The 21645-nt window shown below is 49.8% G+C and overlaps 1 protein-coding gene across 2 annotated transcripts in view; it reads right to left on the bottom strand.

Moving 5' to 3' along the window:
• LOC130293820 (trichohyalin-like) overlaps positions 1-21645 on the bottom strand; it is a 117883-nt gene that overhangs the window by 25720 nt on the left and 70518 nt on the right. Inside the window, exons 6-10 of one of the 2 annotated variants that reach the window (XM_056542960.1) lie at positions 12024-12096; positions 6357-6923; positions 5167-5184; positions 674-810; positions 535-597 (exon numbers count right to left, since the gene is read on the bottom strand). In XM_056542960.1, the coding sequence (XP_056398935.1) occupies positions 535-597; positions 674-810; positions 5167-5184; positions 6357-6923; positions 12024-12096 (858 nt within the window). The remainder of the gene's footprint in view (positions 1-534; positions 598-673; positions 811-5166; positions 5185-6356; positions 6924-12023; positions 12097-21645) is intronic. The other variant, XM_056542961.1, reaches the window with a different exon arrangement.

Raw genomic sequence — 21645 nt, 5'->3', positions numbered from 1 at the left:
CTCTACAGTCCTATATACTATACACCACTATATACTATACAGTCCTATATCCTCTACACCCCCTTATACACTCTACAGTCCTATATACTATACACCACTATATACTCTACACCCCTATATCCTCTACACCCCCTTATACACTCTACAGTCCTATATACTATACACCACTATATACTCTACACCCCCTATATACTACACACCCCCTTATACACTCTACAGTTCTATATACTATACACCACTATATACTCTACACCCCCTATATACTACACACCCCCTTATACACTCTACAGTCCTATATACTATACACCACTATATACTATACAGTCCTATATCCTCTGCAGTCCTGTATATACTCTACACCCCCTATATCAGTGATCCCCACCCTGTGGCTCTCCAGCTGTTGCAGAACTACAACTCCCATAATTCCTGGAGCGCCACAGGTTGGGGGACACAGTCCTATAGTAACCGCTTGATCCCCAAAGAGACGAGACAGACGTTTCGTATCATGGACACTTCTATGGTGTCACTTCTTACCTCATCTTGTGCCACCTGAGCCGCCCTGAAGTCCTCGCGTTGGTCGTGACGCTTCAGCTTGGCCTGTAGAGGGAACGGATGATGTTACCGCCTACTCTTCCCCATGATCCTCCCAATATTTAGGGATTGTCGCACTTACTATTCGCTTCTCTTCTTCTTCTTGGAGCCGGCGCGCCAACTCCTCGTCCTTCAGGAGCTGGTCCGAGCTCTGGACGTGAAGTTCGGCCATTTTCCAGTCGAGTGGTTCTATGTTGAGGCTCGGCCGGGTCTCCTCACCTTTACCAGAAAAACAGAAGACTCACTGGGATGGTGGGAAGTGTAATGGGGGCCATTGGTGACAAAGCAGTCTGACCAGAGGGGGCATCACAGTCAACCCCATTCAATCGGCTCATTGGCCTCAGCATCCCCCAAATACAGCCGAAAACTGCCGGTGGTGGCCACGTCTGGTCTGATATTTCTAGTATTATTGCCATTTGTGGTTCCAGTCCATCACCCAGTGGGGGGGCTCCATGATGCCCATTTACCCCCTATATATTCTACTCTACCCCCCCCATATACTCGACACCCCCTATATACACTACTCTAAACACCCCTTTATACTCTTCACTCCTCTATATACTCTTCACCTGCTTTATACTTTACCACTCAATATACTCTACTCTACCCCCCCTCTATACACGCTACACCCAGTCTATATACCCGACACCCCCTATATACTCCCCCTATACACACTACACCCAGCCTATATACCAACAACCACTATATACTCCCCCCATACACACTACACCCAGTCTATATACCCGACAACCCCTATATACTCCCCCTATACACTCTACACCCAGTCTATATACCCGACACCCCCTATATACTCCCCCTATACACTCTACACCCAGTCTATATACCCGACACCCCCTATATACTCCCCCTATACACTCTACACCCAGTCTATATACCCGACACCCCCTATATACTCCCCCTATACACTCTACACCCAGTCTATATACCCGACACCCCCTATATACTCTACCCCCCTCTATACACTCTACACTGAATCTATATACTCTACTCTACCCCCTCTATACCCAGTCTATATACCCGACACCCCCTATATACTCCCCCCTATACACTCTACACCCAGTCTATATACCCGACAGCCCCTATATACTCCCCCCATACACTCTACACTCAGTTTATATACTCGATACCCCCTATATATACTCTACTCTACCCCCTATACATTCTACTCCCAGTCTCTATACCCGACACCCCCTATATACCCCCCATACACTCTACACCCAGTCTATATACCCGACACCCCCTATATACTCCCCCTATACACTCTACACCCAGTCTATATACCCGACACCCCCTATATACTCCCCCCTATACACTCTACACCCAGTCTATATACCCAACACCCCCTATATACTCTACACCCCCCCTATATACTCTACCCCCTCTATACACTCTACACCCAGTCTATATACCCGACACCCCCTATATACTCCCCCCTATACACTCTACACCCAGTCTATATACCCGACACCCCCTATATACTCTACCCCCTCTATACACTCTACACCCAGTCTATATACCCGACACCCCCTTTATACTCCCCCCATACACTCTACACCCAGTCTATATACTCGACACGCCCTATATATACTCTACTCTACCCCCTATACATTCGACACCCAGTCTATATACCCGACACCCCCTATATACTCTACCCCCCTCTATACACTCTACACCCAGTCTATATACCCGACACCCCCTATATACTCTACCCCCCTCTATACACTCTACACCCAGTCTATATACCAGACACCCCCTATACACTCTACACCGAATCTATATACTCTACTCTACCCCCAGTCTATATACCCGACACCCCCTATATACTCCCCCTATACACTCTACACCCAGTCTATATACCCGACACCCCCTATATACTCCCCCTATACACTCTACACCCAGTCTATATACCCGACACCCCCTATATACTCTACCCCCCTCTATACACTCTACACTGAATCTATATACTCTACTCTACCCCCTCTATACCCAGTCTATATACCCGACACCCCCTATATACTCCCCCCTATACACTCTACACCCAGTCTATATACCCGACAGCCCCTATATACTCCCCCCATACACTCTACACTCAGTTTATATACTCGATACCCCCTATATATACTCTACCCCCTATACATTCTACTCCCAGTCTCTATACCCGACACCCCCTATATACCCCCCATACACTCTACACCCAGTCTATATACCCGACACCCCCTATATACTCCCCCTATACACTCTACACCCAGTCTATATACCCGACACCCCCTATATACTCCCCCCTATACACTCTACACCCAGTCTATATACCCAACACCCCCTATATACTCTACACCCCCCCTATATACTCTACACCCAGTCTATATACCCGACACCCCCTATATACTCCCCCCTATACACTCTACACCCAGTCTATATACCCGACACCCCCTATATACTCTACCCCCTCTATACACTCTACACCCAGTCTATATACTCGACACGCCCTATATATACACTCTACTCTACCCCCTATACATTCGACACCCAGTCTATATACCCGACACCCCCTATATACTCTACCCCCCTCTATACACTCTACACCCAGTCTATATACCCGACACCCCCTATATACTCTACCCCCCTCTATACACTCTACACCCAGTCTATATACCAGACACCCCCTATACACTCTACACCGAATCTATATACTCTACTCTACCCCCAGTCTATATACCCGACACCCCCTATATACTCTAACCCCCTCTATACACTCTACACCGAATTTATATACTCTACTCTACCCCCTCTAAACACTCTACACCCAGTCTATATACCCGACACCCCTATATACTCTACCCCCCTCTATACACTCTACACCCAGTCTATATACTCAACACCCCCTATATACTCCCCCCCCCCCCTTATACACTCTACTTAAAACCTTTATGATTTTTTTATGGCTTTCCCATTTGCCCGTAAAAGGAAAAATGGCTTAGATAATTAGCATTTATTACTTTCTATAACCCTCAGCACTGACGATAGAAATGATTCAGTGTGAACAATGGGCACGAGGTGGTGGAAACAATTGGGCAGGGACAGGGTAAGCTCAGGGTTTGGCACTATGAAGGGTCAGTTCACACGCGGCAGATACACTGCAGGTTTGTTGCAGATTTTCACAAAAGTGAAGGCAAAATAGGCAAAAAATCTAGAATCAATTCTGCAACGCATCCACCACGTGAACACAGAAGGATTCTGGTCACACTACAGTCCGGGCTGCAGTACTTGACTCGGCCACAATGGAGCCAGATTCCAATGAATGATAATGGTAAATACTGGACCGGGGGATTCCTGTGTATACACTGCGGGTAATGCCCGGCCAGCACCATCAACACAGAACTCCAGAGCTCCTTTACATCACTGCATATTACTTACTGCACCTTTAGGGCACAAAGTCTGGGAAGAAGATGGGGAGACCACATCGCAGGCCCATGAATATTAGGTTTCACGAACACTTAAAGGGCACTGTCAGATACAATAACTTTTGATATGTTATAAAGCTTGCAAAAACAGTATGTTTTGCAATTGCTTTCATCAGAAAATGTTCAGTATTTCATATTGAAAAAGCCGGTCAAAAAAAAAAATGTCCACTAGGGGTCCCCCTGCCTCCTGGGACACATACCAGTCCTGCAGTGTCCAGTGGTCATGGACACGTCATGGACACCATGAGTGATTCACAGGGCTGCAGCCAGGTCCAGGGCCCTTTGAGAGTCAGAGCAGAGTGAGGGAGGGGGAGGAGTCATCACAGTGAGGAGAAGAGAGGGACACACCCCCTGCCTCTAAATGGACAGAAACCTCACTGAGCAATGATGGCAAGGAGGAATAAAGGTAATTTTGAGAAAAATATAGGTCGTAGACATATAAAAATTAGATGTACCTGATCAAGATGAGGTACTGAGCAACATATAACAGTTTTCGGTTTTGGGGGATCGGACAGGTACGCTTTAATGGTTTTGAATTAACATTGAGAAGTCTCCAGAATACTCCAAACCAGTGGTCTTCAACCTTTGGTTTAAGAAGTCTCCAAAATACTCCAAACCAGTGGTCTTCAACCTGTTGCTCTCCAGCTGTTGTGAAACAACAACTTCCAGCATGCCCGGACAGCCGCTGGCTGTCCGGGCACGCTGGAGGTTGTTGTTTCACAATTGCTGGAGAGGTTGGAGACCAGAACTCTAAAAAAACCTAAATCTTATAGTGACTCTTCATGCCGGAATCCATGATTACTGCCGGGAGAGATGCCGATGGGCCACCCAAGCTGCCGGCCTCTCATCAGCCTCCTACAACCTTTTACGACTGTCTAACACGCTATTATTACGTTCATTAGACAGCGATGACTCGCGTCGCCCTATAATGAGGCAGTAACACAGATCTGTCTTGTTGACGCTTTCCACCTAAACATACGTTACATGATCGCGGTCGCGCTGGATTTCGCTTCTGCAAACAACTTTACAATGAACCCGGTGTAATCCCCGCCGAACCCTGCAGCGTTTACTTTGGACATATTTCAATACTTGCCATGTTCTCTGGAAATTCCTTCGCTCTCGTGGCAATAAATTCACAAGAAAGAAAAAGAAGAAAGAAAAAAAAAAAAGCAGCTAATACGATTCCTGCAAATGACGCTCTTACATGTAGTCATCGCTTTTACCAATATTAAAGCCCCAAAAATAACACAAAATCAGCACGAAGAGTTACTGTAAGTCTGGTGCAGTTATAGATGACATCCGGCCACTTCACATCGTAGGAAATGACCGATAATACAACATAGACAAATAATATACCCTAATTCCTGTATATAAGACCTCTCTGATACCCAATTCCTATATATAAGACCCCTCTGTGATCCCTAATTCCTGTGTATAAGACCCCTCTGTGATCCCTAATTCCTGTATATAAGACCCCTCTGTGATCCCTAATTCCTGTATATAAGACCCCTCTGTGATCCCTAATTCCTGTATATAAGACCCCTCTGATACCCAATTCCTATATATAAGACCCCTCTGATACCCAATTCCTATATATAAGACCCCTCTGATACCCAATTCCTGTATATAAGACCCCTGATACCTAATTCCTGTATATAAGACCCCTGATACCTAATTCCTGTATATAAGACCCCTGATACCTAATTCCTGTATATAAGACCTCTCTGTGATCCCTAATTCCTGTATATAAGACCCCTGATACCCAATTCCTGTATATAAGACCCCTGATACCTAATTCCTGTATATAAGACCCCTGATACCTAATTCCTGTATATAAGACCCCTGATACCTAATTCCTGTATATAAGACCCCTGATACCTAATTCCTGTATATAAGACCCCTCTGTGATCCCTAATTCCTGTATATAAGACCCCTGATACCTAATTCCTGTATATAAGACCCCTGGATACCTAATTCCTGAATATAAGACCCCTCTGTGATCCCTAATTCCTGTATATAAGACCCCTCTCTGATACCTAATTCCTGTACATAAAACCCCTCTAATACCTAATTCCTGTATATAAGACCCCTCTGATACCTAATTCCTGTATATAAGACCCCTCTGATACCTAATTCCTGTATATAAGACCCCTCTGATACCTAATTCCTGTATATAAGACCCCTCTGATACCTAATTCCTGTATATAAGACCCCTCTGATACCTAATTCCTGTATATAAGACCCCTTTAATACCCAATTCCTGTATATAAGACCCCCTGATACCTGCGCTCAGACCGTGACTCGATATCCTACACGCAGGCTTGTTGGACGGTCGGTGGTGACGAGGATCGTGGTTTTGGTTCCATTGCGAGCGTCGGCTCCTCTTATCCCTAACACAATGTTCCGGGCAGTCGTCGCTGTCCGAGCTGGAGCGTCTGCACCGTTCCGAATGATGCCGGCAATGTCTGTCTCGATGACCCCTGACTTTCTCCTCTTTTCGGCCCATGTCGCGCTCGCGGCTGGACGTTCCCTCTGAGCTGCTGGGATGACACGGGCTTCTTTCTGAGGAACTGCGATGACTCCTGTAAGGAAACGGCACTTGCGGATCTTTGCGGCCGGGCTCCTTCCATACTTCGGGGGTTCTGGAGCTGTCATAATAGACTTGGCCGAAGGACACGCGGCCGGAGACCATTCTCCCAGGATGCTCCTCTGGGGTTTTGGCGCTGTGGTCCCTCTCGGAGCTCCTGTGTCCTCGCCTGTAGTCGGAGGCATTCTGCTGCTTCGAGGGATATTCCTCCTCCTCCGCATTGTCCATAGACGTCAGGTATGGCCGCTGCCGGCTGCCGGGATCTTGTGTATACATGCAACAACACAAAGCGGAGGTTAGCAAGCGTGCGCACAAGAGGCAGAACAGGTCTGACTACACGGAGAAGCATTCAGGTGGGAGAGGAGGTGAGTAATGGCCTCAACATGACGACGGGTCCGACTGTACGAGACACAAAGACGCACAATCCAGACTCTGCCAAAGGGCATTAAGGGCCGGACAGGGAAAGGTCCTATTAGGGATTATATGGGGCCGGACAGGGAAAGGTCCTATTGGGGATTATATGGGGCCAGACAGAGAAAGGTCCTATTGGGGATTATATGGGGCCAGACAGAGAAAGGTCCTATTGGGGATTATATGGGGCCGGACAGGGAAAGGTCCTATTGGGGATTATATGGGGCCAGACAGAGAAAGGTCCTATTGGGGATTATATGGGGCCAGACAGAGAAAGGTCCTATTGGGGATTATATGGGGCCGGACAGGGAAAGGTCCTATTGGGGATTATATGGGGCCAGACAGAGAAAGGTCCTATTGGGGATTATATGGGGCCAGACAGAGAAAGGTCCTATTGGGGATTATATGGGGCCGGACAGGGAAAGGTCCTATTAGGGATTATATGGGGCCGGACAGGGAAAGGTCCTATTAGGGATTATATGGGGCCGGACAGGGAAAGGTCCTATTGGGGATTATATGGGGCCAGACAGAGAAAGGTCCTATTGGGGATTATATGGGGCCAGACAGAGAAAGGTCCTATTGGGGATTATATGGGGCCGGACAGGGAAAGGTCCTATTGGGGATTATATGGGGCCGGACAGGGAAAGGTCCTATTGGGGATTATATGGGGCCAGACAGAGAAAGGTCCTATTGGGGATTATATGGGGCCAGACAGAGAAAGGTCCTATTGGGGATTATATGGGGCCGGACAGGGAAAGGTCCTATTGGGGATTATATGGGGCCAGACAGAGAAAGGTCCTATTGGGGATTATATGGGGCCAGACAGAGAAAGGTCCTATTGGGGATTATATGGGGCCGGACAGGGAAAGGTCCTATTAGGGATTATATGGGGCCGGACAGGGAAAGGTCCTATTGGGGATTATATGGGGCCAGACAGAGAAAGGTCCTATTGGGGATTATATGGGGCCAGACAGAGAAAGGTCCTATTGGGGATTATATGGGGCTGGACAGGGAAAGGTCCTATTGGGGATTATATGGGGCCAGACAGAGAAAGGTCCTATTGGGGATTATATGGGGCCAGACAGGGAAAGGTCCTATTGGGGATTATATGGGGCTGGACAGGGAAAGGTCCTGTTGGGGATTATATGGGGCCGGACAGGGAAAGGTCCTATTGGGGATTATATGGGGCCAGACAGAGAAAGGTCCTATTGGGGATTATATGGGGCCAGACAGAGAAAGGTCCTATTGGGGATTATATGGGGCCAGACAGAGAAAGGTCCTATTGGGGATTATATGGGGCTGGACAGGGAAAGGTCCTATTGGGGATTATATGGGGCCAGACAGAGAAAGGTCCTATTGGGGATTATATGGGGCCGGACAGAGAAAGGTCCTATTGGGGATTATATGGGGCCAGACAGAGAAAGGTCCTATTGGGGATTATATGGGGCCAGACAGAGAAAGGTCCTATTGGGGATTATATGGGGCCAGACAGAGAAAGGTCCTATTGGGGATTATATGGGGCCAGACAGAGAAAGGTCCTATTGGGGATTATATGGGGCCAGACAGGGAAAGGTTTTATTGGGGATTATATGGGGCTGGACAGAGAAAGGTCCTATTGGGGATTATATGGGGCCGGACAGGGAAAGGTCCTATTGGGGATTATATGGGGCCAGACAGAGAAAGGTCCTATTGGGGATTATATGGGGCCAGACAGAGAAAGGTCCTATTGGGGATTATATGGGGCCAGACAGAGAAAGGTCCTATTGGGGATTATATGGGGCCAGACAGGGAAAGGTCCTATTGGGGATTATATGGGGCCAGACAGAGAAAGGTCCTATTGGGGATTATATGGGGCTGGACAGAGAAAGGTCCTATTGGGGATTATATGGGGCTGGACAGGGAAAGGTCCTATTGGGGATTATATGGGGCCAGACAGAGAAAGGTCCTATTGGGGATTATATGGGGCTGGACGGGGTTAGGTCCTATTAGGGATTATATGGGGCTGGATGGGGTTAGGTTCTATTAGGGATTATATTGGGCTGGATGGGGTTAGGTTCTATTAGGGATTATATTGGGCCGGATGGGGTTAGGTCCTATTGGGGATTATATGGGGTCTGGATGGGGTTAGGTCCTATTAGGGATTATATGGGGCTGGATGGGGTTAGGTCCTATTAGGGATTATATGGGTCTGGATGGGGTTAGGTTCTATTAGGGATTATATTGGGCCGGATGGGGTTAGGTCCTATTGGGGATTATATGGGGTCTGGATGGGGTTAGGTCCTATTAGGGATTATATGGGGTCTGGATGGGGTTAGGTCCTATTAGGGATTATATGGGGTCTGGATGGGGTTAGGTTCTATTAGGGATTATATGGGGTCTGGATGTGGTTAGGTTCTATTAGGGATTATATGGGGTCTGGATGGGGTTAGGTTCTATTAGGGATTATATGGGGTCTGGATGGGGTTAGGTTCTATTAGGGATTATATGGGGTCTGGATGGGGTTAGGTTCTATTAGGGATTATATGGGGTCTGGATGGGGTTAGGTTCTATTAGGGATTATATGGGGTCTGGATGGGGTTAGGTCCTATTGGGGATTATATGGGGTCTGGATGGGGTTAGGTCCTATTATGGATTATATGGGGTCTGGATGGGGTTAGGTCCTATTAGGGATTATATGGGGTCTGGATGGGGTTAGGCCCTATTAGGGATTATATGGGGCCGGATGGGGTTAGGTCCTATTGGGGATTATATGGGGTCTGGATGGGGTTAGGTTCTATTAGGGATTATATGGGGTCTGGATGGGGTTAGGTCACAACAGGACAGATCCCAACACAATAATAAATGGGCCCATATATGTTCTGTACAGATGGGCCCGGGAGCAGCATGTCCTCTGGTGGATCCACTGCTCAAAGCTTTAACAAAGAACGAATTCACACGCAACGCTGAACAATTTAGTTCCAGCCCATATTATACTTCAGAGCTGCATTCACTATTCTGCTGTCTCCTGAGTCAACTCCCAGCGTCCTTTGGTGATTTGCATTCTGGGACGTGTCCACTTTACACCAATCACTGTACAGAGTTACAGCCGGCTGTATACAGCTCTGGAGTATAATAAAGGATATAAGAGAACAAGTCATGTATTTACGGTTTACGTTTGGTGATCGCCTCTCCCTATGTGTATTGTTACGTACAGACAATGCAGAAAGGCGCATACCGCATTACTGCAGGAAGGACTACAAGTGACAGGACGGATTGTATAGTTAGTGACATGCTAAGCGCATTGTTATGTGATGGGTGCGGGGCCGGCCGGTCAGGATAACCATGTGACCTCATCTGTTGTCTCGGTGTCTGGCAGCGCCGCCGGTGACTATAAATCAGGCAGAACGGCTTAGACGATGCAAAACGCACCAGGTGACACCACAAATGTGAATAATGTTGTGCACTCCGTCAGTGATTCCCAAACAGTGCGCCTCCAGCTGTTGCAAAACTACAACTTCCAGCATGCATGGACAGCCAGCGGCTGTCCGGGCATGCTGGGAGTTGTAGTTTTGCTACAGCTGTTGACATGATGGTTGGAAAACGCTGCTGTAGATAAAGTAAACGCTTTCACCAGCCAGGTTCTTCTGTCCCTGCCTGCTCAGTGGGCTGGAGCGTACACGATGCCTGTGACACGCTGAATGCTGCTCCTCCCATGTGACACTTCTCGACCCATAGCGGAGTACCCCCTGTAGCAGGCGCCGGCTCCCATAGACCTCATACTATGCGCCCACAGGGGTTTTACGGTCTTTATTGTGGTGCACAAGGGGGGGTCGGGAAGCCCCTTTAGATATGACCCCTATGTGTATTGTGGTGCACAATGGGGGTCGGGAAGCCCCTTTAGATATGACCCCTATGTGTATTGTGGTGCACAATGGGGGTCGGGAAGCCCCTTTAGATATGACCCCTATGTGTATTGTGGTGCACAATGGGGGTCGGGAAGCCCCTTTAGATATGACCCCTATGTGTATTGTGGTGCACAATGGGGGTCGGGAAGCCCCTTTAGATATGACCCCTATGTGTATTGTGGTGCACAATGGGGGTCGGGAAGCCCCTTTAGATATGACCCCTATGTGTATTGTGGTGCACAATGGGGGTCGGGAAGCCCCTTTAGATATGACCCCTATGTGTATTGTGGTGCACAATGGGGGGTTGGGAAGCCCCTTTAGATATGACCCCTATGTGTATTGTGGTGCACAATGGGGGTCGGGAAGCCCCTTTAGATATGACCCCTATGTGTATTGTGGTGCACAATGGGGGTCGGGAAGCCCCTTTAGATATGACCCCTATGTGTATTGTGGTGCACAATGGGGGTCGGGAAGCCCCTTTAGATATGACCCCTATGTGTATTGTGGTGCACAATGGGGGTCGGGAAGCCCCTTTAGATATGACCCCTATGTGTATTGTGGTGCACAATGGGGGTCGGGAAGCCCCTTTAGATATGACCCCTAGGTGTATTGTGGTGCACAATGGGGATCTGGGAAGCCCCTTTAGATATGACCCCTATGTGTATTGTGGTGCACAATGGGGGTCGGGAAGCCCCTTTAGATATGACCCCTAGGTGTATTGTGGTGCACAATGGGGGTCGGGAAGCCCCTTTAGATATGACCCCTATGTGTATTGAGGTGCACAATGGGGGTCGGGAAGCCCCTTTAGATATGACCCCTATGTGTATTGAGGTGCACAATGGGGGTTGGGAAGCCCCTTTAGATATGACCCCTAGGTGTATTATCGGGCACCATTTTCCTTCAGGTGCCACATGTAATACCAGCAGACAAGGCGTCAGCGGTGACAACGATTTCCTGGAGATTGTGAAATTCCACCTCCCCCTCCATATCCTCCGCTCTGATCTCTTATTACTGAGGACGCAATGAGTGGTCCTGTAAAGCCCCCCGGGGGCAGATAAGGCTCCGTACCTCCCCGGGACCTCTCCTGAACGTTCCTCTGCAGCTCTTCCTCCTCCAGCTGCTGCAGCCGCTTGGCGATTTCCTGCAAGAGAAACGGGAAAGAAGAAAGAAAAAGAAAGAAAAAGATCAGACATTTCAATTACTGGAAATTACTAGAACATCAGAGAAAAGTCAGAATCAAGAGACGACGGAACGTCTGTTATAGGGGCCGAGCACCGGGCTATAGGGGCCGAGCACCGGGCTATAGGGGCCGAGCACCGGGCTATAGGGGCCGAGCACCGGGCTATAGGGGCCGAGCACCGGGCTATAGGGGCCGAGCACCGGGCTATAGGGGCCGAGCACCGGGCTATAGGGGCCGAGCACCGGGCTATAGGGGCCGAGCACCGGGCTATAGGGGCCACAACCTCCAGATCCATCGACCCAAAGATCCACAGACCCCCGCCCCCCCACAGATCCAGCCCCCCCCTCAGATCCACAGACCCCGCCCCCCTCAGATCCACAGACCCCGCCCCCTCAGATCCACAGACCCCGCCCCCCCACAGACCCGCCCCCCCACAGATCCACAGACCCCGCCCCCCACAGATCCACAGATCCACAGACCCCGCCCCCCACAGATCCACAGACCCCACCCCCACAGACTCCACCCCCAGATCCACAGACTCCACCCCCAGATCCACAGACTCCACCCCCAGATCCACAGACTCCACCCCCAGATCCACAGACTCCACCCCCAGATCCACAGACTTCATCCCCAGATCCACAGACTCCACCCCCAGATCCACAGACTCCACCCCCAGATCTGCAGACTTCATCCCCTGATCCACAGACTCCACCCCCAGATCCACAGACTTCATCCCCAGATCCACAGACTCCACCCCCAGATCCCCAGACTCCACCCCCAGATCCATCAACCACAACAGATCCACAGACTCCACCCCCAGATACACAGATTCCACCCCCAGATCCATCAACCACAACAGATCCACAGACTCCACCACCAGATCCACAGACTCCACCCCCAGATCCATCAACCACAACAGATCCACAGACTCCACCCCCAGATCCAGATACTCGACCCTCCAGATCAATGGACGACAAGACAGGAAAAAGTTGTAGAAACTTCGTACGTGTTCAGAGAATAAAGGCTTAAAGCAAATCTCCCATGGAGCACCCAGGAGTATCTTGAGTTTACAATTCCAATTCCCTTCAGGGCATAAAGCCCCTACAGGACTAAGACCCTAAAGCTAGGGTTACCCCTAAAATGTCACTTTTATTTCATTTTAATTAAAAATGTCCCCAATATTACTGTTCAAAATAATGCAACAAATGTGTATTAAAAGCACAATCCGGAATAGGACCAATGGTTCAGGGAAACGTAAGAACAGAGAATAAAGGCCGCACTGACTCCATGCAGCGTATTCAACATCTGCAGGGCTGTAGTGAAATGCTGGGAGTTGTAGTGTCACCACAACTACAGCCACAGATATCGCTGCCATACATGAGATCTCCCCCTGGGGTTATGGTCTCTGCACATTGTGTCAGGGCGTCTGTATACAGAGATCATAAGGACAGGCGACTTCATGACATCACCCAATGGGTGTCAGTACACAAGAGAGGCCAACGAGGGACCGGGAACAGTCCGGGGGGTCACATGACCGGTCCCTGCTTATAGGAAAGGAGAATAGATGGAGAAGGGTCAGGATCCTCCAGCCTCGGGGCGACATCACCACAAACAAAAAGATTATAGAGCGGCCACTGCTGGTGAAATAAGGTATTACATGGCGGTCATTGTATGATGTCACCAGAGCCTCCAGAGAGGGGGCTTCCTCTACGATGACCGGAATGTCATGTGACCTCCACCGTAACACAAGGGGGAATATGTGGGGGAAATGTGGCCCTAAAGCGACTACAAAATCCTAAAGATGAGTGTAAGGGTCCCAGTGTATGTCCGGGGGATCGCCATATAAATGCCTGGATTACATCCCCTCCCCCACGCCAAGATGCCTATTGCGCAGTCGCCCCCATACACGCAGATGGATCCTTATGACAAATATAAATGGCGCTCGGTTATGATGACACAGCAGGACACCACGAGGCGCGACCCTTCTCACTTCTCCTTTAGTGACTATTATTATAGAGACACGAGGTTGGAATAATAATCTTACCCAGAGGATTCCCTGGTTACAGTATCTAAGAAAACTGCGCAAAATACACGATCAGCCGCATCATCAAGTGTAAGGGCCGAATAGTGATGTGTGGACCCCGGGGCCAGATCACTTCCATCTCTGCACCTCAGCACATACCACGGGACACAGCACCGGGCTATGGGGTCCAGACCTCAGGGGTCACATCACAGGTCTATGGGGTCCAGACCTCAGGGGACACATCACAGGTCTATGGGGTCCAGATGTAAGGGGTCACATCACAGGTCTATGGGGTCCAGACCTCAGGGGACACATCACAGGTCTATGGGGTCCAGACCACAGGGGACACATCACAGGTCTATGGGGTCCAGATGTAAGGGGTCACATCACAGGTCTATGGGGTCCAGACCTCAGGGGACACATCACAGGTCTATGGGGTCCAGACCTCAGGGGACACATCACAGGTCTATGGGGTCCGGGCCTCAGGGGTCACATCACAGGACTATGGGGTCCAGACCTCAGGGTCACATCACAGGACTATGGGGTCCAGGCCTCAGGGGTCACATCACAGGACTATGGGGTCCTGACCTCAGGGGTCACATCACAGGTCTATGGGGTCCTGACCTCAGGGGTCACATCACAGGACTATGGGGTCACAGGCCTCAGGGGTCACATCACAGGACTATGGGGTCCAGACCTCAGGGGTCACATCACAGGTCTCAGGGGTCAGAACATTAGGGATTCCTGTACTGTTACTGCTCATTGGTTAGAAACAACATTTCGAGGAGCCATTTTGGGTCCAGATTTCTCTCTGACAAATATATTATTTCTCTAGAATGACAAATATAATTGTAGTGTAATAACTTCTCCTCAGCATTTATTACACCTACAGGGGGAGTCCGGGGTCACCATCCGAAAGGTCAAAGGGGCCAAAGGGGACATAGAACATACGGAGAGAAGAGAACCAGCGCTGACACAGTGACTGGAGGGGCTCCAGGAGATCAGGGGCCCATGTACTGTTCTTTACGGGGCCCGTGTACTGTTCTTTATGGGCCCGTGTACTGTTCTTTATGGGCCCGTGTAATGTTCTTTATCGGGCCCGTGTACTGTTCTTTATGGGCCCGTGTACTGTTCTTTATGGGCCCGTGTAATGTTCTTTACGGGGCCCGTGTACTGTTCTTTATGGGGCCCGTGTACTGTTCTTTATGGGCCCGTGTACTGTTCTTTATGGGCCCGTGTAATGTTCTTTATGGGCCCGTGTAATGTTCTTTATGGGCCCGTGTAATGTTCTTTATGGGCCCGTGTAATGTTCTTTATGGGCCCGTGTACTGTTCTTTATGGGCCCGTGTACTGTTCTTTATGGGCCCGTGTAATGTTCTTTATGGGCCCGTGTACTGTTCTTTATGAGCCCGTGTAATGTTCTTTATGGGCCCGTGTAATGTTCTTTATGGGCCCGTGTAATGTTCTTTATGGGCCCGTGTATTGTTCTTTATGGGCCCGTGTAATGTTCTTTATGGGCCCGTGTAATGTTCTTTATGGGGCCCGTGTAATGTTCTTTATGGGCCCGTGTACTGTTCTTTATGGGCCCGTGTACTGTTCTTTATGGGCCCGTGTACTGTTCTTTATGGGCCCGTGTACTGTTCTTTATGGGCCCGTGTACTGTTCTTTATGGGCCCGTGTAACGTTCTTTATGGGCCCGTGTAACGTTCTTTATGGGCCCGTGTAATGTTCTTTATGGGCCCGTGTACTGTGCTTTATGGGCCCGTGTACTGTTCTTTATGGGCCCGTGTACTGTTCTTTATGGGCCCGTGTACTGTTCTTTATGGGCCCGTGTACTGTTCTTTATGGGCCCGTGTACTGTTCTTTATGGGCCCGTGTAATGTTCTTTATGGGCCCGTGTAATGTTCTTTATGGGCCCGTGTAATGTTCTTTATGGGCCCGTGTACTGTTCTTTATGGGGCCCGTGTACTGTTCTTTATGGGGCCCGTGTACTGTTCTTTATGGGCCCGTGTACTGTTCTTTATGGGCCCGTGTAATGTTCTTTATGGGCCCGTGTAATGTTCTTTATGGGCCCGTGTAATGTTCTTTATGGGCCCGTGTACTGTTCTTTATGGGCCCGTGTAATGTTCTTTATTGGCCCGTGTAATGTTCTTTATGGGCCCGTGTACTGTTCTTTATGGGCCCGTGTAATGTTCTTTATGGGCCCGTGTACTGTTCTTTATGGGCCCGTGTACTGTTCTTTATGGGCCCGTGTAATGTTCTTTATGGGCCCGTGTAATGTTCTTTATGGGCCCGTGTAATGTTCTTTATGGGCCCGTGTAATGTTCTTTATGGGCCCGTGTACTGTTCTTTATGGGCCCGTGTAATGTTCTTTATGGGCCCGTGTACTGTTCTTTATGGGCCCGTGTAATGTTCTTTATGGGCCCGTGTACTGTTCTTTATGGGCCCGTGTACTGTTCTTTATGGGCCCGTGTAATGTTCTTTATGGGCCCATGTAACGTTCTTTATTGGCCCGTGTAACGTTCTTTATGGGCCCGTGTAATGTTCTTTATGGGCCCGTGTAACGTTCTTTATGGGCCCGTGTAACGTTCTTTATGGGCCCGTGTAACGTTCTTTATGGGCCCGTGTACTGTTCTTTATGGGCCCGTGTAATGTTCTTTATGGGCCCGTGTACTGTTCTTTATGGGCCCGTGTAATGTTCTTTATGGGCCCGTGTAATGTTCTTTATGGGCCCGTGTAATGTTCTTTATGGGCCCGTGTACTGTTCTTTATGGGCCCGTGTACTGTTCTTTATGGGCCCGTGTAATGTTCTTTATGGGCCCGTGTACTGTTCTTTATGGGCCCGTGTACTGTTCTTTATGGGCCCGTGTACTGTTCTTTATGGGCCCGTGTACTGTTCTTTATGGGCCCGTGTACTGTTCTTTATGGGCCCGTGTACTGTTCTTTATGGGCCCGTGTACTGTTCTTTATGGGCCCGTGTACTGTTCTTTATGGGCCCGTGTAATGTTCTTTATGGGCCCGTGTACTGTTCTTTATGGGCCCGTGTAATGTTCTTTATGGGCCCGTGTACTGTTCTTTATGGGCCCGTGTACTGTTCTTTATGGGCCCGTGTACTGTTCTTTATGGGCCCGTGTAATGTTCTTTATGGGCCCGTGTAATGTTCTTTATGGGCCCGTGTAATGTTCTTTATGGGCCCGTGTACTGTTCTTTATGGGGCCCGTGTACTGTTCTTTATGGGGCCCGTGTACTGTTCTTTATGGGCCCGTGTACTGTTCTTTATGGGCCCGTGTAATGTTCTTTATGGGCCCGTGTAATGTTCTTTATGGGCCCGTGTAATGTTCTTTATGGGCCCGTGTACTGTTCTTTATGGGCCCGTGTAATGTTCTTTATTGGCCCGTGTAATGTTCTTTATGGGCCCGTGTACTGTTCTTTATGGGCCCGTGTAATGTTCTTTATGGGCCCGTGTACTGTTCTTTATGGGCCCGTGTACTGTTCTTTATGGGCCCGTGTAATGTTCTTTATGGGCCCGTGTAATGTTCTTTATGGGCCCGTGTAATGTTCTTTATGGGCCCGTGTAATGTTCTTTATGGGCCCGTGTACTGTTCTTTATGGGCCCGTGTAATGTTCTTTATGGGCCCGTGTACTGTTCTTTATGGGCCCGTGTAATGTTCTTTATGGGCCCGTGTAATGTTCTTTATGGGCCCGTGTACTGTTCTTTATGGGCCCGTGTAATGTTCTTTATGGGCCCGTGTAATGTTCTTTATGGGCCCGTGTAATGTTCTTTATGGGCCCGTGTAATGTTCTTTATGGGCCCGTGTACTGTTCTTTATGGGCCCGTGTAATGTTCTTTATGGGCCCGTGTAATGTTCTTTATGGGCCCGTGTACTGTTCTTTATGGGCCCGTGTACTGTTCTTTATGGGCCCGTGTACTGTTCTTTATGGGCCCGTGTACTGTTCTTTATGGGCCCGTGTACTGTTCTTTATGGGCCCGTGTACTGTTCTTTATGGGCCCGTGTACTGTTCTTTATGGGCCCGTGTAATGTTCTTTATGGGCCCGTGTACTGTTCTTTATGGGCCCGTGTAATGTTCTTTATGGGCCCGTGTACTGTTCTTTATGGGCCCGTGTACTGTTCTTTATGGGCCCGTGTACTGTTCTTTATGGGCCCGTGTACTGTTCTTTATGGGCCCGTGTACTGTTCTTTATGGGCCCGTGTACTGTTCTTTATGGGCCCGTGTACTGTTCTTTATGGGCCCGTGTACTGTTCTTTATGGGCCCGTGTAATGTTCTTTATGGGCCCGTGTACTGTTCTTTATGGGCCCGTGTACTGTTCTTTATGGGCCCGTGTACTGTTCTTTATGGGCCCGTGTACTGTCTCATTAATACGGTCACTTCTCATTTCTCTTAATTCCCTGTCGGCGGCCATGTTTTTTCCCTATACAGGTTCTGTTTCAGTATGGCTGCAGACTAATTCATGGTGAGCGCCACCTATAGGTTTATAATATATGAAGCTCTCGGACATTGATTGAACCACGCAGATCACATGTCTTGGGAGGCGGAGCCCCATTACGAGCGGTCACGCTGAGTCATCCATTATTAGTAACTTATCGTGTAGACGGATGATTCTGCTTTTACACTTTGTCAGCAGGAGATCTCGTCATTAACCCTTCAAATATTACACAAGAGGAAATGGTGATTTCTCGTGCAAAAAAAAAAAAAACCCTCATCAGGTGAATTCTGGGGCAGAGGGAACGTTCTACAAAGAATGAGGAACGGGAGGATTTAGGTTTATAGGATTTTGTATTAAAGAGGTTCTCTGCCTATAAACCTGTAGGCCACGGCTGGGTATATATTTATATGTTATACAGAATAACTGGAACCCCCTATTGTTATATAACCAAGTAGACCGCTCCCTGACACCCTGATCACCGGTAGCGCCCCCCTTTTTACTTCGCCTATATCACACAATAAACTTTATTACTTCTGCCGTTCTAACAATCGTTATTTTAGTGGTGTCAGAGATGATTGATGGCGTGCGCCTGACCGGGGGCGTCTGTTGCTGAGTTGAGGGGTTTATCGACATCTACCATCTCAATGACCCCATCTCAATATACAACGACTCGCAAAACTAATGCAGACAGAAGCAGCTGTGGTTGAAAGTCAAAGCCTGACACAAGGGACAGAAGAGAAGTTCACCACATTGTAGCCAAAAATACACAAAACTACTCAAATTACTCAATGACATAACATAACATTGTCTAACCAGTGTTCTTGGGCAGTGGTCTCCAAACTGTGGCCCTCCAGATGTTGCAAAACTACAACTCCCAGCATGCCCGGACAGCCAACGGCTGTCCGGGCATGCTGGGAGTTGTAGTTTTGCAACATCTGGAGGTCCACAGTTTAGAGACCACTGCCCTATACAATGAACAATGCAGTGAGGGCATGCTGGGAGTTGTAGTTTTGCAACATCTGCAGGTCCATAGTTTGGAGACCACTGCCCTATATAATGAGGGATGCAGTCAGGGCATGCTGGGAGTTGTAGTTTTGCAACATCTGCAGGTCCACAGTTTGGGGACCACTGCTCTGTACAATGAACGATGCAGTCAGGACATGCTGGGAGTTGTAGTTTTGCAACATCTGCAGGTCCATAGTTTGGGGACCACTGTCTTATATAATGAGGGATGCAATCAGGACATGCTGGGAGTTGCAGTTTTGCAACATCTGGAGGTCCATAGTTGTGAGGCCACTGTTCTAGAGCATTCCGCAGCTTTTTGTGTGTCTCTTTCTCAAGCCTCTCTCCCCTCCCCGACCATAGACTTGAACAGGCAGCTGTAACCTGATCCCTCAGTGAGCTGCTCTGTCTCTAGAGAGATTTTTAGCTGTTTTCCTGAGGGAATTAGGAGCAATAGATTATTTATGATTTATGTGAAGTTTGCAGAGTAGTCAGCGACCACTGAAATCTACGGCTTTGTACGGGACTCGGAGGATCAGTCAAAATAAATCAAAAATACTTTGTAGATGTTGATTATTTTTGACATTTTCCGTAACGGCACAAGAAAGGGAAGCGCGTAGCCTGAGGTTGTCTAAGGCCGTCGGCTCCTCACATGGAGATCACACGTTACCGACCACAAGACTTTCCAGTCACTCCTTAAAGTCTTTGTCCGGAATAAAAAAAGATAAGACCTGCAGATTATTCCAAAAACAAAAACCACGTGGACAGACGGTGCAGCTTCTGGGAATAAAAAACAGATTTGGTTTCTATTCCTGAAGCGGTCACGGTCCTTAGAAAACCAATCTTAGGGACATTTATGGTCCCCACAAGCCATAAAGGGGTTATCATCTATCCACAGGATCAGACACAACCAGCTGATCATTGGGTCCAACCGCTGGGATCCCACACTGATCATAACAAGGTAAATGGAGACACATCGCACGCCTGGCCTCCACCCCAATCCCAGCGCGCGCCTCAACTCCACCCCAATCCCAGCGCGCGCCTCACCTCCACCCCAATCCCAGCGCGCGCCTCACCTCCACCCCAATCGCAGCGCGCGCCCCCCTTCCACCCCAATCCCAGCGCGCGCCCGACCTCCGCCCCAATCATAGCGCGCGCCCAACCTCCGCCCCAATCACAGCTCGCGCCCGACCTCCGCCCCAATCACAGCTCGCGCCCGACCTCCGCCCCAATCACAGCAGCGCGCCCGGCCTCCGCCCCAAAGCGCGCGCCCGGCCTCCGCCCCAAAGCGCGCGCCCGGCCTCCGCCCCAAAGCGCGCGCCCGGCCTCCGCCCCAAAGCGCGCGCCCGGCCTCCGCCCCAAAGCGCGCGCCCGGCCTCCGCCCCAAAGCGCGCGCCCGGCCTCCGCCCCAAAGCGCGCGCCCGGCCTCCGCCCCAAAGCGCGCGCCCGGCCTCCGCCCCAAAGCGCGCGCCCGGCCTCCGCCCCAAAGCGCGCGCCCGGCCTCCGCCCCAAAGCGCGCGCCCGGCCTCCGCCCCAAAGCGCGCGCCCGGCCTCCGCCCCAAAGCGCGCGCCCCGGCCTCCGCCCCAAAGCGCGCGCCCGGCCTCCGCCCCAATCACAGTGCAAGCCCGACCTCCGCCCCAATCCCAGCTCGCACCTGACCTCATCCCCAAAGCGCACGCCCGACCTCCGTCCCAAAGCGCGCGCCCGACATCCGCCACAATCCCAGCGTGCGCCCGACCTCCGCCCCAATCAAAGCACGCGCCCGACCTCCGCCCCAATCAAAGCGTGCGCCCGACCTCCGCTCCAATCAAAGCACGCACCCGACCTCCTCCCTTTCAAAGCGTGCGCCTGACCTCCGCCCCAGTCAAAGCGCGCGCTGTGATCCTGTGGATGGGAATAACTTTACACGACGATCCTCACTTTATATAACATTGTGACATTTACAAGAATCGTTCGTCGTCCTATTTCAGGAAATGTTTCGTAATTAATCGCAGCGGCTTAGTCAGTGACCGATGAGTGATAACAAGGGGACACGT

Source organism: Hyla sarda, chromosome 10 (assembly GCF_029499605.1).
Source record: "Hyla sarda isolate aHylSar1 chromosome 10, aHylSar1.hap1, whole genome shotgun sequence".
In the NCBI taxonomy this organism is placed as follows: domain Eukaryota; kingdom Metazoa; phylum Chordata; class Amphibia; order Anura; family Hylidae; genus Hyla; species Hyla sarda.
The sequence above is the reverse complement of the archived record's forward strand: the minus strand, read 5'-3'. Positions and strand labels throughout refer to the sequence as shown.